The sequence below is a fragment of the Aulonocara stuartgranti genome (genome assembly GCF_965226115.1).
Source record: "Aulonocara stuartgranti genome assembly, chromosome: 8".
Classification (NCBI taxonomy): Eukaryota; Metazoa; Chordata; class Actinopteri; order Cichliformes; family Cichlidae; genus Aulonocara; species Aulonocara stuartgranti.
In genome coordinates, this window is record NC_138959.1 from 13,462,851 (window position 1) to 13,488,772 (window position 25,922).

Sequence of the window (25,922 nt, forward strand, 5' to 3'; positions counted from 1 at the left end):
TGAAGTGAAGCTCTGAAAAAAGGAGTGGTGTTAAGAAAGTTCCTCTTTCTTTTATAAGTTTCACAGGGACTTCTTTTTATAACGATCTATAAAAATTGGAGACATTCAAGCTTGTTGAAAGCTCCTCGGCACATTTTAAATCAAATAACCAGCTATAGAATGACTCGAATAAAACCCCCTTTTGGGTTTTTCTTTGTAAACTTTAACCAACGTGCTTTTCACCTTTGTTATTGATTTCAGACTTCCCTGGTAACTCCAAAGGAAGTAATTTTTAAAATCAATATTTATAAATATTGGCAAATTCTGATTTTTTTTACTATAACTATTTGTAGTGCAGGACCTAAAATAAGAGTTGTTTAAAGAGAAGCGGGGAGGGGGCGTCAATAACATTTTCTAGGTTGGCCAATTTTTAAAAAAAAAAAATTTTTTAACAATGCCTTGGTCGTGACTGACGTCACCACGTGACCTGTTTTAAGCCAATCAGGCACTCGTAGAGACGTGTAATCGGTCGCCAGATTATGGTTCGACAGGAGCGGAGTGAGGTGGCAGGGACTGGCAGCAGTTGACTCCGGTATAATAAGAGCTGGCTGTTTAGCTGTGTCATTTTTTGGCCTGGACACGATCCTTCAAGAAGGTGTGATTGTCACTGACAAGGTAACAGCTTTCACTCAGCTACTTTCTACTCCAGCGTTAGCCAGCTCTTCTTTGTAGCCTTTAACTGGCAAGTGTCCGCACCAATGCGAGGCTACAGCAGTTAGCCGTAGTGTTAGTCTTCAGGGTAGCGGATGTGAGATGATGTGAGGGCTGTCTGCCAAAACTGCAGCAAAGTGCTAGCTCGGCAGAGCAAGAACAAGTATGGTCTTTATTGAAATTTTGCCCAATTGTTTTGCTTGAAAACAGCATATCTGAAGTGATGTGCTTTACTTTTTCAGTGATAAAAGCAAGCTAGCTTATCCTTGCATCATCCGCAGAGAGGGAGCATCCTCCTGTTTTATTCCTTATCGTGAAGGTTTTCGTACTGCATTTATTTCTTCTCTCCCGGAAGTTCTTTCTCTATTTACCCAGAGTGAGCTAGCTAAAGTTGTTGTCAGGCTTGCCTGGCTGGCTGGTTCAGGAGTGGGTGTGGTGGCTGCAACAGGAGCTTCATTCATAGGATAAGTGATGCTAACCCCTGAGTTCGTCTGACAGCAGCTGTGTCTGAAGCAGCACCCAACCCCCCTTGGTTGCCACTCTAACAGCTGCCATCAGGTCCAGCTTCTTCATCCCACAAGCCTGGACAGCACAACTAATTGCACGGCAAGGTAGCTTCATCTAATACACTGGACCGGTGGATTAATCTGGCTAAATTCTGGACATCCGTCTCTAAAAGTGGAAGGATAGCCTGCTGTGATGAAGCTGTTAGATTTCTTGATTTCTCTAAGCGCTGCCCCTCCTTAGGTTACCAGAAGCTCAAATATAAACCACCATAAAATGTTATCAGTGACCCGGAGGTAGAGGCGATAAGATCCACGTAATCAAGGCTCATTACTGCTCATTAAAACTTTGCTTGGTTGGTGGGTGACTTGGTAAATGTACAATTTTTAGGCTTATTAATGCATTTCTTTTTTATACACCATAGTGTGCTGCATCTTATTATACTGAACTTTAGGCTATGAACCCAAAAAAACAGTCACCTAAATATTCATGATTGTGTATATTTGTGGTGAGGCAAAGTTGGTTGAGCACGCCCAACAACTTCCTGGGATGTTAAAACAGGAATGACAAGGTCATCAGTGCAGGCTGTTGTGATAATCCGTCACGTGTTTACTGTAAGATTGAGAAACGAGTTTGACTGAGAGCTTGTTTAGTATTTGGGTTTATATACATTTTTGATTTTCTAATAACTTGGTTCTCTACTTTTGTGTTTAACTGCACTTAATCTGCAAAATAAGTCTTTTTAGATGTGTGCATACAGAATTTGACACTTATCATGGGCATGAAGGTCATGGGCTTTTAATGGTTTATTTGAACTGCTCCTTCTCCACAGTGGAATTGTTTCTTTATTGACATACACCCCTACCAATATTTGGCTAAATGTCCTTTTGCAAGTTTTACCTAAACACTTTTGGTATCCATCAAAATGCACCTGTGCATTGTTTTAATTTTTAACTTAAGTTTGGACTCTATTCCCAGTTATCAGTTTTCGTCCTTTCCCAAAGGTCCTGCTCTATCCAGCGCTGCCATGTCGGCGAAGGCCATCTCAGAGCAGACAGGGAAAGAGCTGTTGTATAAGAACATCTGCACCTCGGCGGCCGTGCAGAACCGTTTCCATTATGCTAGTGTAACAGCTGAGACTGACTGGGCCCGCCTCACACAGGACCATTCATGGCTGCTGACAGAGGTAAGACTGTTTTTGTCCAGCTCATGAAGCCTGATTACAACCTTCAAAAGTTAATTTACCTACATGTGCTGTATTATAACAATCAGAGTGATTTGCATAGACTGTATAAAAGATGCACACAGCTTTCAGGTCTGAAAGGTGAAGCCATTTTGCACTGCCTTTAATGGTCACCAGGGACACATTAAAAACAATGCAGGTTTTAGACATTTTGCTATCACAGATTACAAAAGATTTAAAGTCCTAACCCTCGTTCTCAGTGTTTCAAAACAGGACTTTCACTCCAACCAGTGGGTTATGTCACATCAATCTTTTATAGTATCAGTGGTGACTGACTGGACACATCTGAAATGTGTCTGAACCTTTGCTGTGCCCATGTGTCAGTGCAACAACATGTCTGGCTCATGCGCTTCCGGTTTCGGCAGTTGATTGGCTCTCTCACAGCAGGGCTGGGAAACCCTACCCATCTTTATTGTTTCTACCATAGTCATACCACACTATCATACCAAAAAAAAAAAAAACACGTGTGTCCTGTTTCTTTGCTCATCCCAAAAGAGGCTGGTGGTGAAGCCAGATCAACTGATAAAGCGGCGCGGGAAGCTCGGCCTAGTGGGCATCAACAAGGACCTGCAGGGCGTCCGGGAGTGGCTCAAAGACCACCTAATGAAGGAGACAACTGTGAGTTAACTGTACTCTCTCTTAGTGAGCATAAAACCCAGCCATGACTGTCTTTGTGGCAATAAAGCAAATCCACGTGCTGCAGTAGTTGGAACCACGAGAAACACATTGCATCATTTTCTGAGGAGGTATTTGATTCGAATGCAGTGACTGTTGCTAAGTAGGACATGACTGACGTGCTGTTCATGTTTAAAACGTCATCAACCAGAACCATATGTGAGGATGACTTTGCTTTGCTAATACAGGGCTGTTGTTGAGCAAGTTAGTTCAACATTTTTGTGAGATGATCAAGTGTCTTTTTTTTTTTTTTTTTTTCTTTCCCTGCTCTGTGTGTCTAAATACACTTGCTGCATTGTCCTCACACAGTAAAGTTACTCTGAACCTAGATTAACTGGTTATTTATCTGTCTTGAACAGCCAGAGCTGGCAAGTCTTTAAATAAATCAACATTTAAAAAAGTAATCCTCACAGAAACTGTAGTATTAATACTATATTTGGTCTCTGAAACACCACAAAGGATCCTCATTTTGATATGAGAAGCACATGGAGGATTTTGCCTCAGTTGCCCTGCTGCTGCCTGTTTTTATTTGATATTATTTGCCCTTCTCTACTCGTAATAAGCTATTTGGATGTGAAATGGATGAACTAGAACTTTGAAGGTAGTTTGTAATGATGACAAGACCTAGTAAATGACAGGTCAATTTACATTTTTTTTTATGTTATTCTTAAAGTTTTACTTTCACTTTAATATATAATACATGTAGTTTTCCTCTCAGTGTAGTGTTTGTGACCAGGTGTTTTTCTTGAATAGGTGGGAAAGGCAAAGGGTGTGCTGAAGAACTTCCTCATTGAGCCATTTGTCCCACACACACAGGTAATGTATGCCAGTATCTTGTCTTTCAGTCTAACACTCTCTAAGCTCCTCAGTTTGGAGAAGTTTTGTGGAGCAGTTCAATTTGTGTCATCAGTGGTTATTTCTTCTGTTGTAACTTGAATTTGCTAAATGGTCTACGGTTTCTGTGGGCTCAACTTCACAGCTAATCCCTTCTTGTCATGTCTTGTGTCTTGTCAGCAGGACAGATCCTGTATTTACATAAATGTTTTATTTTAATTAAGATTTGGTATCATTCTGAATTTCCCTGTTCAAACCAGGTTGTCACAGCAATATATAGTTAAGCTCAAAAGTTACGGTTATTTTTAGTTTAAAGTATTGTGTAATGGTAACTTTTAGTGTCCCTTTACACTTTCGTAGAGGTAGCCTTAAACTTCTATCATAGGGTATAATTCACACGTGTACTTTGCACCTTTGTATTAAGAGCCAATGTGATATTTCCTGCAGCTGCCCTCAAAGAATTCTGAGCAGAATGAAAGTATTGCATCACAGGACCTCTGATGTGAGAAGAATTTGTAAAAAATAGCTTCCTTTATTTTAAATGACGCACACTGCTGCATCCTGTCAGACTGAAAGAGGAAAATGGGAATCAAATTCTTATACAAATCTGCTGACGATGTTGGCAGGTCATCAGCTGGGGTCATGTCTGACCCGGATTATCCTCCCCCCAGATGATTAATTAAATTACCTTGTGGCGTTTAAAAAAAAAAATTGGTCTGTAGGAAAACCCTTCATACCTACTTTAGAGAGTATTTCTTGATTTTTTTTTTTTTTTTTTTCCCCCCCTTGGTGTGCTGTGCTTCTTTAAATATATAGTAATAATTGATAAGCCCCAAGTCTGATAAAACTTAATTGCAGTGGAAAGTCAAGTTGTTGTTGTTGTTGTGGTAATAAATAATAAACCAAACTACAAGAATCAGTTCCTCAGACTGGGATCTCCGTTGCCTCAGCCATTCTCATCAAATCCTCTCAGAAAAATGAAAAGGAGTAGAATGACTTAACCAGGATCAGTGCTTCCTGGTTGACCCAGTCGATCTAGGACCTTATAAGTGAGAACAAGCTCCAAGTTATGTGTGTTCTGTCTGTAGGTCAGTGTGCATTTGATTAGTTTGTTGATTTTTCTTAATAATTTCTCGCAGAGAACTGAATGTTGAAACCACTTGTTGGCCTTATGTAAATATTGCGCAGCATTTCCAAACAAAATCAGTAAAGACGTATTTGCGTGTCCTTGCATGTGGCTGAACTCCCTGTTTACTCACTCAGGAGGAAGAGTTTTATGTATGCATCTATGCCACACGTGAGGGCGACCACGTGCTTTTCCACCACGAGGGAGGAGTGGAGGTGGGTGACGTGGATGCCAAGGCCCAGAAGCTGATGGTTCCAGTGGATGGCAAGCTCACTGAGGACCTAGTCAAAGAGCAACTGCTTACACAAGTTCCCGACGACAAGAAGGAGTACGGAAACCTTTTTCTAAAATTGTCTTTATTATTTAAAGACATATAAATTTCATTATTTAAATATTCTTTTTAAGTATAAAACAAATGGTGACATTTGAATCTGAGTCATTTTGTGCTTTGAACCTAATTGGATCACTTAGTAGTTCACAGTAGTAGTAGTTAGTGATCAGGCTCTCTGTTAAAACACAGAGACATTTGAGCAGAGATGTGATTAGCCAGATATTGAATGAAATATAGAAAATAATACAGGAATAACTGTAAAATCGCAGTATATTTAGTTTTCGCACCTTCTTGTTGCTTTTTATTTTCTTTCTTAACCAAAGAGGCTCTCTGTATTCAGAAAATCTTTTATCCTTTGCTGTTTTGACCTTGACTAATGTTTAGCTTCTTTTATGTAAACTTAGCAGTGTGCTAAGTAAATACTCTTATCTCTTTTAAACAATACAAACTAGAAAGAAACATAAAAGATACTCTCTAAGTATTCAGCGTGGCTGCTTAGCAATACTCTACCATTTTGTTCTTGCCTAGTGAGACACAAAGCTTCACAAAAGTTCTCTTATGTGCTGATTAAGTCTAATTTTGTTTCCCTCACAGTGTTTTGGCCAGTTTTATAGTCGGCCTCTTCAACTTGTATGAGGACCTCTACTTTACCTACCTTGAAATCAACCCTCTTGGTAAAGCTCTTTTATTCTGAAATATTACACTCTGCTCATTATGTATTGCAGAAACAAAAATGCTGATTTAAAAAAAAATAAAAAATAAAAATCTAGATTGCTACCATGCTATGTTAGTAATTCATTGGTGGAAAACATACAAATTAACTCAAAATTTCTGCCTTTTCACAGTCGTCAATCAAGACGGAGTATATGTCCTTGACATGGCAGCCAAGATTGATGGCACAGCGGATTATATCTGCAAGGCTAAATGGGGGGACCTTGAGTTTCCTCCACCCTTTGGCAGAGAGGCGTACCCTGAGGTGAGATTTGAAGAGCTGTAATTGGACAGGCTGTTTGTTTATAGTTCTCTGGATCCTTTAATTTTCACTGATTTGATTTAAAATGTGACTTTAACTTAGATCTACTCATATGTACAATGATTGGTCAGTCCATTTCTCCATCCTTGTGCACTTACTGACCACAGTTTGGTATTCACCACTCTGTCTTGTTACTTGTAGGAGGCCTACATAGCTGATCTGGATGCAAAGAGTGGTGCAAGTCTGAAGCTGACCCTGCTGAATCCCCGAGGCAGGATCTGGACCATGGTGGCCGGAGGAGGTGCTTCTGTTGTCTACAGGTAGTCCATCACATACAGCATACATTTGAACTCTATACCACTTCTTTGCCTTTATGGCTTGAAGTTTCAAAGCTTGTTAGACTGAAGTTTTGCTTTCTAACAAACCCCAGCTTGACTTTTCTGTTGCCAGCTTAATATTTTTTTTAAGGTTAATTATAGCTGATAGAATCGCATCATTTCTCTTCTTCAGCGACACCATCTGCGATCTGGGTGGGGTGGACGAGCTGGCTAATTATGGCGAGTACTCAGGCGCACCCAGTGAACAGCAGACCTACGACTACGCAAAAACCATCTTGTCTCTCATGACACGTGAAAAACATCCTCTAGGTGGGTGAAGCCTGGACTTGATTACATTAGAGCTTATTTTCCTGAACGGGATGAAAAGCTGGTGGGAGGAGGAGGCTACAACTGTCAGATAAAGTCTGCGTTTGTTTGCTGTGTCCTTGAAGTGTAGAAATACTTGGTGGATCCTTCCTCTGCTGTGTGAGCTAATTGTGCTGCTTCGGTGTGACACACTGTTCACTATGTGGGGAGTTGCCAGCAATAGACTTCATGTATGTTACTCGGGTGTTGAATTTCAGTCATGAGCATTTCGTAACACCTTTCCTTATCCTACAGGGAAAGTGCTGATCATTGGAGGAAGCATTGCAAACTTCACCAATGTAGCAGCCACATTCAAGGTGAAACGCACTGATATTTATCTGAAAATCTTCTGCACAGTTATAAAGAATCACTGTAATGTTTAAAGAGGAAAAAATGGCTTATACACAATATTTAATTTCTTAAACTTTGAAAGAATGATGTCACTGTATTTTCAGCAAGTCCTGAATTAGCAGAGATTTGTGTTATGTGTAATATCAAAACATTTATACCCATAGCTGCTCATACATGCAATACACAAACTAGACTGGTTCCTAATTTATGTTCAGAAACATGTTAAGGCAGTGTTAGCCCTACCTGCCTTAACATGTTTTCTCAGATTACTTTAAAATCTGAAGGCAGGTCAGAGTAGAAAGCCATACTAATGCTTTGAATTATTAAATGGTCTCAATAAAATTTCACTCTTCCTGGTTGATATACTTTTACTTTTTGTGCATAACAAAGCTGATCTGCTTGTCCTTCCTCAGGGCATTGTCAGGGCCATTAAAGATTACCAAGGCCCTCTGAAGGAACACGAGGTCACCATTTTTGTTCGACGTGGCGGTCCGAACTACCAAGAGGGACTCAGGGTGATGGGGGAAGTAGGTGAGTAAGACTGGACTAATACTCGGGCCTAACTCGTGAAATACATGACATCCATCCAGTATACATCCAAGTCGAGTTCTTGGATCTAGATTAAGGAGCTTTTTTTCTTTTTTTTTTTTCTATGCAGGGAAGACCACAGGGATCCCCATTCATGTGTTTGGAACTGAAACCCATATGACTGCCATTGTTGGGATGGCACTGGGCCACCGACCAATCCCTAACCAGCCCCCGATGGACGCCCATACAGCCAACTTTCTCCTCAATGCTAGCAACAGTGCAGCGGTATAATTATTCACTAATTCTTGGGTCAATATCGGATGGTGTGTCAGTCAGTGCCCACTCTCTTAAACAAATTAGATGTTAGATGGGGTTTTGTTATAAGTTAAACAGTAAGTGGTTCACACAAGTACATTTCAGTGTTTGAGAAAGGAGAAGAAAAGGGTTATTGCTCAAAATGACATGTATTTATACTGTAGTTGTCTCCATAATGCAGGGTCATGACTAGCAAAAGGGTGTAACCTAAATTGGATTTATTTACTTTATATGCAATTGAGAGTGACGTGTTTAAACACAGTTTAAGCTCGTTTAGCGCCTCTATAGTGTGTGTGTGTGTGTGTGTGTGTGTGTGTGTGTGTGTGTGAGCTGTATGAACTTATGACCTCGTTGGGGGTGAAGCCACTGTTTCTAACTATGCTATGCATGCTCTTTGGTAACCTCTGTCAGCCTGTCCTGTAAATCTTTCCCTTTTCTTTGCCAGACTCCAGCTACAACAAGGACTGCTTCATTCTCCGAGCCCAAGTCGCCCACTGATACCTGCCCGGCCAAGAAGTGTAAAGCAGGGCTTCCAACAGGTAACGAACAGTCATTCATGCTGAACTGCTTCCTATCAGCAAGAGCCCATATTTACTCATGCACCTCTGCTTTTTTTTTTTTTTTTTTCCCCCTCTCATCCTGGCTTCTCCTTTCCTGCTGAAATACCACCACCAATATTCTGCAATTTATTTTCCTTCTCTTTTCCTCCTTTTCTTATTTCACACCAACTTACATCCGCCCTTTTCATGCTTGTTTCTCTAAGACTCGCTCCATTCTATACTGTGGCCTCTGAAGAATGTGGTCACAGGCGATTGGAAAGGTAAGTGATAGGTGTGCCATGGCCTCACTGCTCTGGGCTTCCTACACATTCATCACTGGTTTGAACTTTTCCCCCCTTGTTTGCTGCTCACCTTTCTAGTCTTGGTGTATATGAAGGACGTATGTTCACATCACATCAGGGCATCATATTCTTATGAATGCTGCATACTTTTTTTAATATGCTTTTTTTTTTTAACTTTTTATAATGAATAAGTATGGTTTGTAATAAAAACTAGAAATTAAGTTTAAGCATATTGGGTTTTTTTGTTTTTTTCTAAGGCCTCTTCACACTGGATTTTGTGTTCTTTAGGATTAGTAGTGTTGAAGTCAAAAGCAGCCATGCAAACATGAAGTTTTGATTACTTAACTAAACTGTTCATATTGCCTTTTACAGCAGTACAGTAAAGGCATGCTCCATAGCAGCTGAGCACTGCATGGTCTCTTCCTCTGCTGTGCTTCTAACGCAGTGTTTTCAGTGATGACACATGGTTGCAAAAATGCGGTGAAGTGTGTTGAGTGAATAACTTGCAGCAAAGACTCAATTTTTGTTCTCTTCTTGTGTTTGTGCCTGTTTTTTGTTGTATTTTGTGTTTCCGTCCTGTGGGTGTCACAGAAGCTCAAGCCTCTTCAGGCTGCAGCGGAGGTATGGAAGGGTGTGAAAAACCTGTTTTCCTGCCCTCTCCGTCCTTTGTCCCTCTGCTTTCCCCTCTAACGTTTATCTTCTTTACACTCTTATGGCTTACTCGTTTGACACTGCCTTGTAATCATTATTTTAAAAAACGTAAAGCAAAAACCTTGAGCTATAACTGTTAGTAGAAATTCTTCAGTTCAAGACGCAGGCGCAAGAATCAGTTCTGTATTTAAAATATTCTGCACATCTCAGAGATGTAACGACAGAAGGCAGAGAGAGAGACTTGGAAGGACTGGAATAAGTTTGAGAATGTATTTTTACTAAACGGTAAGGTGCTCTGAACCTTTCTTTGTAATGTAATCATTACAAAAAATTTGATCTTTATCGGCAGTCAAGGATCTGTCAGACAGTATTTTATATTTCCATGTGGCAACATACCACAGATAGCACTCTAGTCTTTTGCCGAATACTTCACTTTGAAAATGATGGCCGTATACTGCCAGCAATGGAGGAAGTGAAGTTGCTGGTTTTCTTATCCGGGGTAAAAAATGGCAGCTGCATATGTGGTGTCCATATTCTTTTCATGCAAATGTCCTAGTTTTTAATGATGTTACATTGCAAATTAATGTTGTTAACGCTGTGGCTTGGAGAGAGCAGACAAAATAAATCGTGCAGATCCTGTGTGGGGTGGTATTTTTCTCTTCCTGGTCCATCTGTCCTCAGTGAATCCTGTCTTTATTCTAATTCTTACCATCCCCATTCCTGCTGTTTCCCTGAGCCAGAATTCCCTCTTCATCTGTGAATGGGTTTTAGTTCAGTTTCCACTTCTGACTTTTCTCTGTGTAATTTTTTTTTTTTCTTCTTTTTTTTCTTCCTCTCAGCTAAAGCAACCACTCTCTTCAGAAAAAACACCAAGACCATTGTTTGGGGCATGCAGACACGCGCCGTGCAAGGCATGCTGGACTTTGACTACGTATGCTCCCGGGAAGAACCCTCTGTGGCAGCCATGGTCTACCCCTTCACGTAGGTTGCGCTATTTCCCTCTGAATTAAATTAGAAGAGTGTGACTGTAGAATACTAAATAGAGTTAACTGCACAAATCAAATGATTTTTTTTTTCTCTCTCTGCTCGAAATCTCTAAATCTACTCTTGCTGGTGTTTAGTTGTTTCTGTTTTTATCTTTGTCATATTTGTAAAATACTGAGCCTTTTTCTAAAAGCGTATTATCAGTTTAGGCAGATTGTAAGTCGTGTACACATACAATAAAGGCTTATAACCTTCCATGTTTCCAAGTGGCAAATTCTTGTAGAACATCTTAAGCTGCTTAAGTCTTCCCAATGTTCCTCTGTATCTGTAAGCCACTTTGCAACCCACTTTAAGCCCAGCTCTTCCTTCTGATCTGTCAGAGTTTGTCAGTGTTGTCCGTTGCCATTGTCTGATCTGTACTGCATGGGCATCGCCTTTCCTCACCTATAGAGGTGTCCATATAGTAAGTGATTCACAGTGATGCAGCAACCAAAAACCAGACTTATCAATTGAGCTGAATTTGAGTTAAACTTCTGTTTTCAATAGGAAGCCCCAAACACAAATGATAAACCTTTAATTGACAGGGTTTAAGGAACTGACAAGAATTCATTTTGCAGTTGCAAAGTATCCATTAGTTGTACTGAATGGAGTTGGGGAGTGTTATTGAATTTTATTGTTTTATTTATATTTTGATATTGCTAGGGATGATGCAATGATCGGGGACCATTCTTAATTTTGTTGTTCCTGTGACAATGACAAAGTTTCTGATTTTACTGCTGTGTTTCGAAAAGTTCTTCATATTTTGCTGATATGTTTCTGTTTGTTGCTCAGCGGAGATCACAAGCAGAAGTTTTACTGGGGCCACAAAGAGATCCTGCTGCCGGTCTATAAGAACATGGCCGATGCCATGAAGAAGCACCCCGAGGTAGACGTCCTGATCAGCTTTGCTTCGCTGCGCTCTGCCTTTGACAGCACAGTGGAAGCCATGCAGTACCCACAGGTATGAAGAGCGACTGTACAGTGTGTTGAGCTTCCACTAAAATTTTTCAGAGTGGACCCAGTTTATTTAATTGTGTTTTCAGATTCACACCATCGCCATCATAGCCGAGGGCATCCCCGAAGCTCTGACTAGGAAGGTGATAAAGATGGCCGACGAGAAAGGAGTCACCATCATTGGCCCTGCCACGGTACAGAGCTTCATCCCCCTGAACATCTTTGTTAAAAACATTTACACTCCTGCAGTCCTGCGTGCTGCACAACAACATTGAATATTTAGTATTTACTGCTGTTTACACTTAGCTAGATTAATGTGATGGTGTTGTGTTTAGTATGTTGCTTTGTTTTGTTTTGTTTTTTTGCTTGTTTTCTATTCTTCTCTCAACAGGTGATCCAGGAGATTTTTATTTTTATTTTTCTCCCCCCCTTTCTCACTGTCCCTCTCCCCTTCTGTTTTTCCTTTCCTTCCTCTTTCTTTCTCCCTTTCCTATCCCTCACTCATGTCTGTCCCGTCTGTAACATCTGAAAATAAAATATAATAAATAATAAAAACAAAGATGGACCAATACGGCAATGCCACGATGATCCATTTGGCAAAGTAAATCCATTGGGTATCCTTGTTGGTCTTCAGACAACAATTCTGATGGCTAAAGAACCAAATGGGACAGGCAAAAAAAAAGGAAAAAAACAAACAAAACATTTACACTCATCATTAACACGGCTATAAGTTTATAGACTGTAGTGTGGTATTTAATAGCCCAGCTAAAAGGGCTATTAAATCTTTCTGGTAAACATGGTGGATTAAATGCAGATTATTCTTGTTAAATAGGTTGGTGGCATCAAGCCAGGCTGTTTTAAGATTGGCAACACAGGCGGTATGCTGGACAACATCCTGGCTTCTAAACTTTACCGTCCCGGAAGTGTGGCGTATGTGTCGCGCTCTGGGGGAATGTCCAACGAGCTGAACAACATCATCTCACGCACTACAGATGGCGTCTATGAAGGGGTGGCCATCGGAGGAGACAGGTACAAAAACTTAATTGCAGATCATTTACTTGAGAGAATTTTTTCATTTAAAAAAAAAAAAATGCATAAATCAATTCTTGACCAAAAAAAGATTCTAGTTCCAGAAATGAGTGCTTACGTTTCTCTCTGTCCAGATATCCAGGCTCGACCTTCATGGACCACGTCCTACGTTATCAGGACACTCCAGGAATTAAGATGATTGTTGTACTGGGAGAGGTGGGAAGCATTTAATATCTAAATTATTTGGTGTGTGCTACTTGTACTAAATAGAATCTTGTTTTTAATATGTCCTTTACTTTGACACAGATTGGTGGAACAGAGGAGTACAAGATCTGCCAGGGCATCAAGGAAGGCAGGATAACAAAACCTGTGGTCTGCTGGTGCATTGGAACCTGCGCCACCATGTTTGCCTCAGAGGTCAGTTAGCTCTGGAAATCCTGGCTTTGGATTTTATTGCTGCTCTTACCTGGAAGAAATTTTTTCCAGTAATATGTTTTACTGCCATCTTCAGGTTCAGTTTGGCCATGCAGGAGCTTGTGCCAACCAGGCTTCAGAGACAGCGGTGGCCAAGAACCAGGCTCTGAGGGATGCTGGAGCTTATGTACCAAAGAGCTTTGATGAGCTGGGTGACGTCATCAAGTGAGAAATACTTTTCATGCTAATTTCCTAAAGTTTGGAACTGACAGGTTTCCGGGTTCCTCACTGTTATTGTGTTTGTGGTGAAACAGGACTGTGTATGATGAATTAGTGGCCAATGGTACCATCGTTCCTGCCCAGGAGGTTCCTCCCCCAACAGTACCTATGGATTATTCCTGGGCCCGGGTAAGAACTTTATAATAGTCCTTTGTAAACTTAGAAGCCAAGAAATACTGGATATAATGGTTATTTGTGGAATTTGTTGGGGTTTTTTTCCAGGAGTTGGGCCTGATTCGTAAGCCAGCCTCATTCATGACAAGCATCTGTGACGAGCGAGGCCAGGAGCTCATCTATGCTGGCATGTCCATCACTGAGGTCTTCAGAGAAGAGATTGGTATAGGAGGAGTGCTAGGATTGCTCTGGTTCCAGCGCAGGTCAGTATGATGTCAAGAACACTGTTAGTTGTTAAGAATGTAGGATCAATTTCACACTTTTTTTTTTTCCGCTCTGTTTAGGTTACCACGCTACGCCTGCCAGTTCATTGAAATGTGCCTGATGGTGACTGCTGATCATGGGCCTGCAGTCTCCGGCGCTCACAACACGATTGTCTGTGCTCGTGCGGGCAAAGACCTTATCTCAAGCCTCACATCCGGCCTGCTCACCATCGTCAGTCTGCTCACATATTGATCAGTCATTGATCATGTCATCTTTTGTTGTTGTAGTTTTTTGTTTTGTTTTTTTTTTTTCCCCCCCCCAAATTTATCTTGTATTTTATGAGCTGCTCAGCTGACAGCATGATTTCTGACAAACTGGCCATAATGTTACGGAATTGAAACGCAATTTATTCCTAAAAATCAGGGGGACCGTTTCGGAGGTGCTCTGGATGCGGCTGCAAAGCAGTTCAGCAAGGCATTTGACAGCGGCATGATCCCCATGGAGTTTGTCAACAAGATGAAGAAGGATGGCAAGCTGATTATGGGTATCGGCCACAGGGTCAAATCAGTAAGCAACACTCTTTATACAATAAACAGTGCTCTAATCTGTAAATGAGCCTCTTATTTATCAGTGTTTTGACTCGTATTTGTTAATTGCTTCTTCTGAGTTTGATTAAGATGGACACGCAGCCATTGTTTTAAATGGAGTTTGATTCGGTTTCAGATCAACAACCCAGACATGCGAGTGCAGATTCTGAAGGACTTTGTGAAGCAGAATTTCCCTTCCACCCAGCTGCTTGACTACGCCCTCGATGTAGAAAAGATCACCACCTCTAAGGTATTTTACACAGAGTGAAGTAGACGATGGAAACTTGTGTGTACAAGCAAAACAGTGAAATGATGAAATGAAATGGCAACAGAAAGCTGCTACATCTAAAGAACCTGATGACTGCTTTGACATTCAGGATTCAGAGATTGGGCTTTGCTGTCAAATAATTTGGTTAAACACTTTGAACAGAAGATTTTTCATTTATTTTTACAGCAGGCAAGCAATTATTCTCAGTTTTCTGCACAGGTGACCACACCTGCAGATTCCATGATTGACAGTGGAATGTAACCAGAACGAAGACCTGGATTTTATAGTTCTATAAATAATATTAAACATTAATCAGGCTTTTTAATCTCATTTAACACTTTTTGTTCTAATTTGTGCTGTTATTCAGGGACGTGTGTCAGAACCCACACCCAATGAAAACTTGTTATATATTTTTTTAATTCAATTTAACCAGGAAATTCAACTGTTGAGCTTTTAGACTCTGCCAAGATGGAGAGAAATAACTTTTTTTTTTTTTTGATAGTGGGTGAAGCTGCAGCTACCAGAGAAAACCTGTGACATACAAACACCATAGCAGAAGGTCCTGAACATTCTTTGTGAGGCAACAGCGATAACCTCTGAGCCACTATTAGATCCAATAAAAAGATTGATAAGATCTAGAAGAGGCTGTGTGCTCTCTGCAGCTTTGGACTGCAAGTCCTTTCCTCAATTTCATGTTAAAATAACATTCAAGCATTTTGATTTTGATTTATTTTTTTTCCCAGAAACCCAACCTGATCCTAAATGTAGATGGCTTTATTGGTGTTGCCTTCGTGGACATGCTTAGAACTTGTGGAGGCTTCACACGGTAAGAATACGAGACGGCATCGTGAGGTGTTACTTCTGTAAGCTTTGGTGCGTGTGCTTTGATTGGATGGATCTTATCACCAATATCTGTTTGGGTTTTTTTTGTTTTAATTACAGCATTACAAAAAAGAGAAATACTGTATAAAGAAATGGAAGCCAATAATAAAAGGGGCAGACAAAATGTGCATGGATTTGCACTTTTAATATCCCTTCATTTCCCTCCCCCCCCCCCTCCCTTTTCTTATCTCCCTCTCCTCCTCCTTTCCTTCCCTCCCTCCGGCCATCTTTCCCTTCCTTAGATGGAATTACGCAAAAGTGTTATATGAGCATGTAAACACATGGCCAGGGATGATTCAAGTATTACACTTATTAAATTTGTCAAAATGAATATGCAGTGGGGAGAAATAGAACAGTAAGAAAATCAGATAAATAGATGAATAAATAGAGACACCACTACAGGGGCCACGTGTTGTTAGTATTCCTGCTCTTTTAGATTGGCACTCTAAGGTAGTGTAAACGAAATGTAATGAGTAAAAAGAGAAGAATACTACGAAATATTATCGGTGTCAATATTATCACTGGGTGTTACAGGAAGCCTGTAGTTGTTAACAGAAACCATAATAAACACTCTGATATGCTTACAGCTACATTATTTAGATTTAACCAAAAGTGCATGGTATTCGATGGCTTGTGGAGAATTCAGATGGCTGAGATGCAATGTCTGCACTGTTGCTGTGTGTCGAGGGGACACTGTCCAGTATTGTTTCTCACATGAATGTTGAACTGTCTCCAGAGACGAGGCTGACGAGTTTGTGGAGATCGGTGCACTAAATGGGATCTTTGTCCTCGGCCGTAGCATGGGCTTCATTGGTGAGTTCCCTTTAAAATGGAGCCATGATATTCTCTGTGACAACCTTTAAAACGGTCTCTAACCTGAGTTTGTTTTGTTAGGCCATTACCTGGATCAGAAGAGGCTGAAACAGGGTCTGTACCGCCACCCATGGGATGACATCTCCTACGTGCTCCCTGAACACATGTCCATGTAATTCCCTTGTCACAGAATGGAAATCGCTTCCAGACGAAGATGTCAGGCGGTATTACACATCTCATGTAACTTGTATCTCCTCTCTAGTTATGATAGCAGCTGCCAAGGGGGGTGGAACTGGGCAGGGTTACTTTGGAAAGTGGGAAGTACTGTTTATCTGAGGAACCTGGGTAGAAGTTTTCAATCTAGTTTTTATGGAGGAAAAAGGGGAAGTATATTTCTAGGCTCAGTTTTTGAGAACTAATTTAAAAGGTCTGAGATGTAACTTGTTTAGTTTTTAACAAAGAGCCACACCAATGCAAATCTTAGCTGCAGGAGCACAAAATCACTTGGTACACAGAGTCAAAATTGAGAGATGGTTATGCTTAGTTGGGTATAGGAGCAAGATCCAAGCAAAATTTCAGTCCTTAATCCTGCAATGCATAGTCCGCATAGTAACCTCTGTTAATGGCTGCAAAGCATTTTTTTAAAATACTTAATCTGCCTGGTTTAGACCACAAGAAAAGGTGCTTAAATGTGCTTTCTGGCTTTCCGAGTGCTGCAAATTAGTTTAAACACTAGATCCCTTTTTAAACTCCTTCACCATGATTGACTATTTTTGTTAGGAGTGAATCTCATCCCAAATTAAACCAAAGTTATTTTAGGGTGTTTTGTTTATTTAATTTAAAAAAAAGAAAGGGGGGGAAAAAAAAAGCAAGATGCAGTGGTAGATGGTACAAATGTCATGAAAAGGATACATCATTATGGAAATGAGAGGAATTAGACACAAGTCAGGAGTCTCTCCACCATTTGCCTTTCATGAAACCAGCCCGGGTTATAGTTAAGTTAATCAGTTTGTTAGTATTCTAATAACTGTAGAAAAAAGGAAGCTGTAGACGCATCAAGAAGAGGCGAACAAATGCTTCATGAATGAGCCCTGTGAGTCTGGAAAGCCTCTTTTGGTGAGGGACCATGAAAGCAGTTTGCTTTACTTTGGAAACTTACAGCACATAATCCGGATGTTCTCCAACTTCCAGTAAAAACTCACAACACTCTGTAACAGCCCACTGTAATGTCTGCTGTGCTTAATCTGTTTTTATTTAAATGTGAAAAAAGCTTTTTTTTGTTTTGTAATATGCTGTCATAAAGTAGTAAAATAAAGAACTTATTGTTTTTCTTTTATTTTGTCATCTTTTATTTATTTATTTTTATTTTATTTATTTTTTTACTTAGAAGAAAGTTTACTTTCCTCTTGAATGGAAAATCCTTAAACTTAATTCTGAACATTTATCTCTAACATGGGCAGTAATTACATTTAAATACAAAGCAAAAAACTAAACACCCGCCTTTACCAGCATCACTGTCCATCGGCTGTATCCTGAGCTGCTGATGAGGAATTGTTTGCTCTTCTGGACTTTAAAACTTCATTCTTCAGGTCATACCACAGTATATCAATAAAAAGGTAAATTGGATGTAAATGTGTATTCACATATAGATATATAGAGAAAGATGGATATATTGGGATGTCATTCAGACTGCAGAAGTGTAGTCGAATGGTAACGAGAGGGCAGCATTACAGACATTGAGGATGGCTACAAGTACCTGGGAATCCCACAGGCAACTGGAAATCATGAATCTCCAAATACCTGTAAAGAGGAGGAGTCAGCTCCTTTGGCCAGCTTATCTGGTGATTGGATAAGCTGGCCAAAGGAGGAAATGGAAGGCACAGACATCAAGACAGGAAATGTACTGACCATGCATGGAGGGTTTCACCCCAAATCCAGCACCCTGTGACTGTACAGTAAGCGGAAAGAAGGAAGCCAGGGACTACTGAGTGTCAGAACCACTGTGGATGAGACAACGAACATCCATGAATACATCAAGAAGATGGCCACAAGCAACCGTGTGCTTAGTGAATACCTCAGGCGACAGAAACCCAAGAAAGAAAAGCTCCAGGAAGAGAAACCATCATGGAAGGACAGGCCCCTGCACCTTACATCAAGAAATCCTACCAGTGGCTGGACTGAAAGACAGCACAGAGGCACTAATCATGGCAGTGGATGAACAAGCTCTGAGCATAAGATCCATAGAGGCTGGGGTTTATCACACCAGATGAGACCCCAGGTGCAGAGATGCCTCTCAAACAATCCACCCGCCAGGATAACGACCTTTCGCAAGGCAAGAGGGGGGAAAAAAAAAAAAAAAAAAATATATATATATATATATATATATATATATATATATATATATATATATATAATATAAAAAATAAATAAATTCACAGTTGATTAATGATTTGTGTTCCTCTCACTTTTGTCATGGTCAATGCAAAGGTGTGTTTTTGCTGTTACCCTTGGATTCTTTTTCACTTCTGTCACTGCTGCATGTTATGATCTCTCCGAGGGAAAGTGATGGAAATAATCCTGAATTTCCATCCTTTTTTAAATAATTTGTTTCTAAGACCCAGGAATAATTTGCACCAGTTAGTTTTTCCTTGAGGCGATAACACCTTCTCAGTAAGCAGACTGTGTGGGCTTTTATTTTTAAGGGAGGGGCACATACAGAATTCACTTTGTTTAATTAGATATGTTTGTCTGACTTGGGTCAACTAAATGAAAAAAAGACACAATTTTACTTTTGGGTGCACAGACACTTGTTTTTTCTGCAGTGACTGTAGGTTTGTTTGTTTGTTTTTTCATTTGGACTCTTTAGATTTCATTTCAGTTTAGCGTCAGTTAGTTTCCAGAGTGTATTTTCGTATTTTAGATTAGTTTTCGTTGTTTGAAAATGTTTAGTTTTATTTGCTTCAGTGTTAGTTTTAGACCTTTTAATTATTAGTGTATGGAGAGCATATGTCAGAGGCAAGATTTTGCAAAATCTCAAACACTTCCATCAGGCAGGTTGTGCTACAATTTAGAAACAGATACTTAAACTGAGGAAATTTCCTCTGTATTTTTATTTGACTTTATTTATTCCAGGTTCACTGAAACGATTCAGTTATCCCCAACCCCAAAGACTAGTTTTAGTTAACCAAAATGTTTTTTCCACCATCTCGTTAACTATAAAAACCTGGTTTTGTTGTTACTCAAGCTGAAACACAGTTTTATTATTTTATCATCCATGTATAGCCTAACTCAGGCATGAATTCTTATTACCAGTTTAAAGCGTTATACAGTTATGACCCTGATGTTACCTCATCACAAGATGCCAAAGTGCACATCACCGGCAGACGGATAACGGGCAACACGCATGCGCGCAACAGCCTTAAACAAAGGTAAACTTATCTTGAAAAAATAAAAATAAATAAAGACCCTTCAATACGTTATAACGCCACATCAATTAAATACGTCACACATTGCACGGTTTGCGTCAGAGATGTGGATGTGTTAGCTTGAATCTGAGGACCTCTCCCTGACAGCCAGCTAAAAATCACCGCACCTTTGGAATATTCCTGAAGACGGAAGTGAGCGCTCCTGTTTTCTCACCAAGCCTCTGAACGCAGCGCATGCATGTCAGTCTCCGAATGCTTGTTTACATGTGTTGGGTACACCTGTGAGTTATTCCCGAAGATAGTTCGGAGCTGTCATTTGCCTCTGAGTATCACCCCGTGCGGTATGGCAGCAGCAGCGGAGGATACGGAGGAGCGTGGCCGCAGCAACAGCACCAGCGGCGGGGCGGTGCAAGGAGCGCTAACAGGTGACGGCGAACCTGAGGAGGCCGAGGAGTTCACCTGTTCGGCCTACTGCTCGGAGCTCTCCCGGCGGCAGAACGAGCAGAGGAAAGCCGGGCTGTTCTGCGACGTGACTCTGGTGTTCAGCTCGGGAGCCGTGCCCGGGGTCCAGACGGTATCCGCGCACCGCTCGGTTTTATCCGCGGCGTCGCAGTACTTCATGCTGCTGCTGTCCGGACAGTTTTCAGAGTCCCGATCCGGGCGAGTGGAGCTAAAGGAGTGGAGCTCGGGCACGAGACCCGACACAGACACTGTGGAAAGTGTCGTACAGTTCATGTACACGGGAGAAGTCAGGGTGACCACTGCCAATGTGCATGAAGTGTTGGAACTTGCAGACAGGTGATTTATTCATTTATTTTTAAATTATTCCGCAGGTGAATCAGATTGTGGATTTCACTTTGCTTATATGCGGAAGTATGTAAGTCACACCAGGTGGCGTGACTTTGTATGCTGTCATTACAAGAATTAGTTAGCAGGGTCATATTAAAAACTGACGTCCAGTGAGGGGGCAAACAACGACCCAGTTCTCATCAACAGAGGAGTATCTAATAGGCTCCACAAACTGCGACCCTGAATTAGAAAAGCGGAAGAAAATAGATTAATGGATGGATGGATTGATTGATTTGAAATTTTCCCTAAAAAATAAAACAAAAAACAAAACAAGGATCAAACTGATATATTTAAATTTGTTTTGTACAACCAATAAGCGGATATATACAGCAGTTTGTTATAATAGAGGGTCAAGAAAATTAGTAACAATCATTCTCGTGAAGCTGGATGTGAGTTTTGGCATTTTGCTCAGTAATAGATGACAAATTAAATTCTGTTTCATTAAGAGGAAAAGCAAGAAACCAGCTTATCTCTTTATAGTAGATGTGGTCCACACAAGCATCTCTTGCACTGTTTTTTGGCCTTCGGGTGTGGTGGACATATTATTACTGTTATTATCAGGGTTAAGTGTTTAGAAGTTGCATGGTTGACAACTCCTATGTCGATGGACTTGTAAGGGTGTGGCAGCTTGCGTGGTTACATCTTTGCTATTATTATTTACTCTTCATTAGAGCTATTATATCCACAAAAAATGTAAATGTAACAATTTTTAACCTTCAGATTACAAAAATCATCATTGTAAAAGAACTATTGGCTTAATTTTGTTATCTGCTTCAGTTTCAAGGTCCTGATGTGGTTTATGGTGGCTCCTTGGCGCTGTGTTATAGCTTACCAGACAGCTGAATAGAACAGTGTATCGTGGTATTGATTTTATCCTGGGAGTCTGTCTCAGCGAGGCTGTTTGAACAGGTTGTCATATTGCTATCTAACAAAAAATAATTTAAGATACATTCACAGAACTCCACAGGCATGAAGCTTGAGTTTAAAGTTGCAGGTGTGGTTTGATCCAATAGTGCTGAGTAATTAGACCACACCTTTCTATTCAAAGTGCTTCCATCACAAGTCAGGACTTAAACTATTATCTTTGATTGTTACACTTGCTTGTCAGGAGTGGGATTTGAACCCACGCCTCCAGAGGAGACTGCGACCTGAACGTAGCGCCTTAGACCACTCAGCCATCCTGACACTTAAGAGTTATTCTCGTTCAACCCGCAGATTTTATTGCCTGTGCAAATTTTTATACTGTCATAAAATGCTTTACATAGAGAGTCAGTATTTTTTAATTAATTCAATGAAATTCATCCATCCATCCATCCATTCGCTACCGCTTATCCTTTTCAGGGTCGTGGGGGGTGCTGGAGCCAATCCCAGCTGTCATAGGGCGAGAGGCGGGGTACACCATGGACAGGTCGCCAGTCTGTCGCAGGGCTAACACACAAGGACAGACAACCATTCATACTCACATTCACACCTAGTGGCAATTTGGATTATCCAATTAACCTATCCCCACAAACTGCATGTCTTTGGACATGCAGCACGGTGGCACGGTGGTTAGCACTGTTGCCGCACAGCAAGAAGGTCCTGAGTTCAATTCCACCATCAGGCCGGGGTCTTTCTGTGTGGAGTTTGCATGTTCTCCCCGTGTCTGCGTGGGTTCCCTCCGGGTACTCCGGCTTCCTCCCACCGTCAATGAAATTCAATTCACTTTTATTTATACACCAAATCATAACAACAATCGCCTCGAGGCACTTTGTATTGTAAAGTAAAGAGCCTAAAATAATACAGAGAAAACCACAACAATCAAAGGATCCTCTTTAAGTAAGCACTTGGTGACAGTGGGAAAGAAAAATTCTCTTTTATAGCAGGAAGAACGGGAACGGGCAGCTATCTGCCACGACCGGTTGGGAGGTGGTGGGAGGAAGACGGGATAAAAGACACATTGTGGAAGAGAGCCAGAGATTAATAATAAGTTAATGTGGCAAGGAAATATAACATTTTTCGTATGCTGTAACTTTGATATCTCACTCTGTCAGGTTTCTGCTGGGGCAGCTGAAGACCTTCTGCGGAGAGTTCCTGATGAGGAAGTTGAGCATGTCCAACTGCGTAGCCGTGCACAGCCTTGCACACATGTACACGCTGAACCAGCTCGCTCAGAGAGCCGCCGAGACGATCAGGAGAAACTTTCACAAAGTCATTCACAACGAGGAATTCTTCACACTGCCCTTTCACTTGGTGCGAGACTGGCTGTGTGATACAGAAATCACTGTGGAGTCTGAGCAGGAGTTGTTTGAGGCAATCGTGAAATGGGTCCACCACAACCCAGAGGAGCGAGAGAAGCATTTTGAGGACCTGTTCAAACTTTTAAGGCTGCCACAGATCGCTCCTACTTACCTGACGCGTGTCGTGAGGAAGGAGCCCTTAGTGGCAAACAGCGTGGCTTGTCTGGAGCTGGTGTCCAGTGCGCTCGAGGTCCACGCTGTTCGTTATGAGAGCCCCAAGAAGGCTGATTCAGATCTCGGTGACTCCTACGAGGCGACGATCCAGCCTCGATATGGTCAGAACATGGATGTGATCATGGTAGTGGGTGGTGTTTCGGAAGGAGGAGATTATTTGAGCGAATGTGTGGGCTACTTTGTTGCTGAGGATCGCTGGGTCAGTTTGCCACACATCCACAACCACCTCGATGGACATGCTATTGCTGTCACCGAGAATCACCTTTATGTGGCGGGCTCAATGGAGCCCAGCTTCGCCAAGATGGTGGAGCGCTACAATCCTAACCTTAACTGCTGGGAGTCGGTCAGCAGCCTGACCACACGCAAGCATTCGTTTGGCCTCACGTGCATCAAAGACACACTCTACATCATCGGCGGCCATGGCAACTTCAGTCCAGGTTTCAAGGATGTCTCCATTTATGAACCTGAGCAGGACATGTGGCTCAATCTGGAGCCAGCGCCAAAGATCCTGCGAGATGTAAAAACAGTGAGCGTGGAGGATCGCTATGTGTACGTAATGGCCAGGACCCCCGTAGATATAGACAGCGATGATGGGCTGAGCACAGTGACCACCTGCTACGATACAGAAAGCCGCAAGTGGCAGGAAGTGGACTCGTTACCGCTTATTGATACCTATTGTAGTTTTCAAATGGCTGTTGCATCCAGCAACTTCTATCACACAGCTTCCTGTTGCCCCAAGAACTACACGGTAACACATGAGGCCGCCCAGCAGAAAATAAGCAGAAACATCTCAGAGGACATCCTCGACAGCCTCCCGTCAGAGGTCCTCAGCCTGGAGGGCGCAGCCATTTGCTACCTGGGTGAAGACATCTTCATCATTGGCGGGTGGAGGAACAGCAACCACGTAGAAAAGCAGTACCGCAAGGAGGCCTACCGCTACTGCGCCAAGAGGAAGCGCTGGATGCTGCTGCCGCCCTTGCCCCAGCCACGCTGCCGTGCGGCGGCCTGCCACGTTCGCATCCCGTACCAGTACCTCTATGGCTCCCAGCGTTACCCCGTCCCCCACAACCTGGCTCGCCAGCGAGACCGCATGCAACAGATGCAGCAGCTCCATCGGCGCACCCTCAGCCTGCGGAGGCAAATGCAGTCTCAGATTGAATGTTAAGAATCAGATATTCTGCTTTAAGTCATTAGCACTTCATCTGCTGATAAATGCCTTGCTGTCATCTCAAGACTTTGTTTCAGTTATTTTATTTTATTTTACCTTAATTGAGGTGAAATGTTTGCGCCATTTTTTCTTGAAGCGGGTTTGCAGTGAAGGAAGCAATGAGTCTAATCATTTTTGGCCTCATGCCTTACTTTCTATCGTGCCAGCAAATAAGACTGCTGTTGGTTTTGTTTGCGAAACAAATCACAGCTCAGCTTTTTAAACCGCGGCCTTTGTTAGCATCTTAGATAAAGGATGTCAATGTTTCCTGTGTGTGCAAAACAAAAACAACAAAACTGTCATGAGAAAACTTTGTGTCAGGAAGCATACTTGGCAAAGTAAATGATGTCTATTTATTGTGATGTATGTTAGAAGGAAATCATGAATTACAAAAACTAATTCAATAGCTAACTTAGAAAAGAAGTATCAGCTGCTTTAACTGTTTGCTTTCCTTTCCGTTGTTGTCATTGAGGGGTTTTTTTGCACAGTATGCATTGGAATAGTGATGATCGTATACTCTGTGCCTAAACAGACAATCACAATTTCGTAGCAAGGACTGAATGTTGACAAAAAGCACACGCTGTGCGACAGCTTGACTTTCGATGTGTGTGTGTGATTTATTTTAAGCTGGTCAAAAAAACAAAACTCTATTTCATATATACGATTTCTGGAAAGATGGACTAAATACCACAATGATAATCCAAGTATCGGATTTTGTGTTTAAATACGACGCTTTCCCATTTCACATCGCAAGGACAACCGCTAACAGATCCAGCCACTGACAGCAGTAACTTTGTGAAAATGTTTGGTTTGTGGGTTTTAATGGATTTGTTTGGTGTTTGCTCTGCATTTACGCTTCTGGCAGAATCTGTTTAGTGTTTTTGTCTCGGTGAATGAAAGCACATATGAACATTGCACTGTGGAAAGATTTTTAAATGTGCTTAATACACTAAACCAGCAAGACGATGTGTTATTTTTGTGAATGGTTATCATTTCCCCACTGTGCCAATAAAAATAAGACCTGTTCCTTAGTGACACCATTGATTTATTGTTCTTACTGCATTAAAGGACCTTGAATGTTAGCTTTACTTCTGAAGAGCGTTCCTTTGAGTTTAGTGACCCCCTCAAACATACCATGCTGGGTGTAGTGAATAAAGAGAAACTCATTCAGTATTTTTGAAGCTGTGTTTAGATTTTTGTACCAGTTTGGTCAATTTTAGATCAAATGTAATAATAATGGATTGCATTTATATAGCGCTTTTCGAGAACCTCAAAGTGCTGCACAATTCCATTATTCATTCACTCTCACAGTCACACACTGGTGGAGGCAAGCTACAGTTGTAGCCACAGCTGCCCTGGGGCAGACTGACAGAAGCGAGGCTGCTATATCGCACCACCGGCCCCTCTGGCCATCACCAGTAGGCGGTGGGTGAAGTGTCTTGCCCAAGGACACAACGACCGAGACTGTCCAAGCTGGGGCTCAAACCGGCAACCTTCCGATTACAAGACAAACTGCCAACTCTTGAGCCACGATCGCCCTGTGTGACATGTGACACATTTAGCTGTCATGTACTCTTGTGTAAAATGTCTAAAAACAGCACACTTTTATTCTGAAG

General features: G+C 41.5%; 2 protein-coding genes across 4 annotated transcripts; both read left to right on the forward strand.

Annotated features, from left to right (window-relative positions):
• The first annotated feature begins 490 nt into the window (after nucleotides 1–490).
• On the forward strand, nucleotides 491–17,708 carry aclyb (ATP citrate lyase b). 3 transcript variants are annotated; one of them, XM_082543499.1, is made up of 30 exons: nucleotides 491–654; nucleotides 2,199–2,380; nucleotides 2,933–3,055; nucleotides 3,866–3,928; nucleotides 5,210–5,400; nucleotides 5,998–6,077; nucleotides 6,249–6,379; nucleotides 6,578–6,696; nucleotides 6,887–7,023; nucleotides 7,315–7,376; nucleotides 7,824–7,941; nucleotides 8,069–8,223; nucleotides 8,699–8,792; nucleotides 9,017–9,073; nucleotides 9,686–9,715; nucleotides 10,585–10,726; nucleotides 11,561–11,729; nucleotides 11,812–11,916; nucleotides 12,555–12,751; nucleotides 12,886–12,967; nucleotides 13,058–13,168; nucleotides 13,263–13,390; nucleotides 13,480–13,573; nucleotides 13,667–13,821; nucleotides 13,903–14,053; nucleotides 14,246–14,389; nucleotides 14,546–14,659; nucleotides 15,421–15,503; nucleotides 16,296–16,372; nucleotides 16,454–17,708. In XM_082543499.1, exons 2-30 carry the CDS (start codon nucleotides 2,222–2,224, stop codon nucleotides 16,546–16,548), a joined length of 3,366 nt encoding a protein of 1,121 aa, XP_082399625.1. In that variant the 5' UTR covers nucleotides 491–654; nucleotides 2,199–2,221; the 3' UTR covers nucleotides 16,549–17,708. The 3 variants fall into 3 exon arrangements, with proteins under 3 accessions (XP_082399625.1, XP_082399626.1, XP_082399627.1); XM_082543500.1 differs by lacking the exon at nucleotides 9,017–9,073; XM_082543501.1 differs by lacking the exons at nucleotides 9,017–9,073; nucleotides 9,686–9,715.
• A 1,709-nt stretch (nucleotides 17,709–19,417) lies between these two features.
• klhl11 (kelch-like family member 11) lies at nucleotides 19,418–25,341 on the forward strand. The gene is made up of 2 exons (XM_082544796.1): nucleotides 19,418–20,595; nucleotides 22,680–25,341. The coding sequence occupies exons 1-2, from the start codon at nucleotides 20,036–20,038 to the stop codon at nucleotides 24,262–24,264; spliced, it is 2,145 nt and encodes a 714-aa protein (XP_082400922.1). The 5' UTR covers nucleotides 19,418–20,035; the 3' UTR covers nucleotides 24,265–25,341.
• The last annotated feature ends 581 nt before the right edge of the window (nucleotides 25,342–25,922 follow it).

Coding starts and splice junctions, on each gene's coding strand:
- aclyb (XM_082543499.1), top strand. CDS start 2,222: ATGTCGGCGAAGGCCATCTCAGAGCAGACAGGGAAAGAGCTGTTGTAT. Junction 5,401..5,997: donor GTTCCCGACGACAAGAAGGA/GTACGGAAACCT, acceptor TTTCCCTCACAG/TGTTTTGGCCAGTTTTATAG. Junction 7,377..7,823: donor ATGTAGCAGCCACATTCAAG/GTGAAACGCACT, acceptor GTCCTTCCTCAG/GGCATTGTCAGGGCCATTAA.
- klhl11 (XM_082544796.1), top strand. CDS start 20,036: ATGTCAGTCTCCGAATGCTTGTTTACATGTGTTGGGTACACCTGTGAG. Junction 20,596..22,679: donor GTGTTGGAACTTGCAGACAG/GTGATTTATTCA, acceptor TCACTCTGTCAG/GTTTCTGCTGGGGCAGCTGA.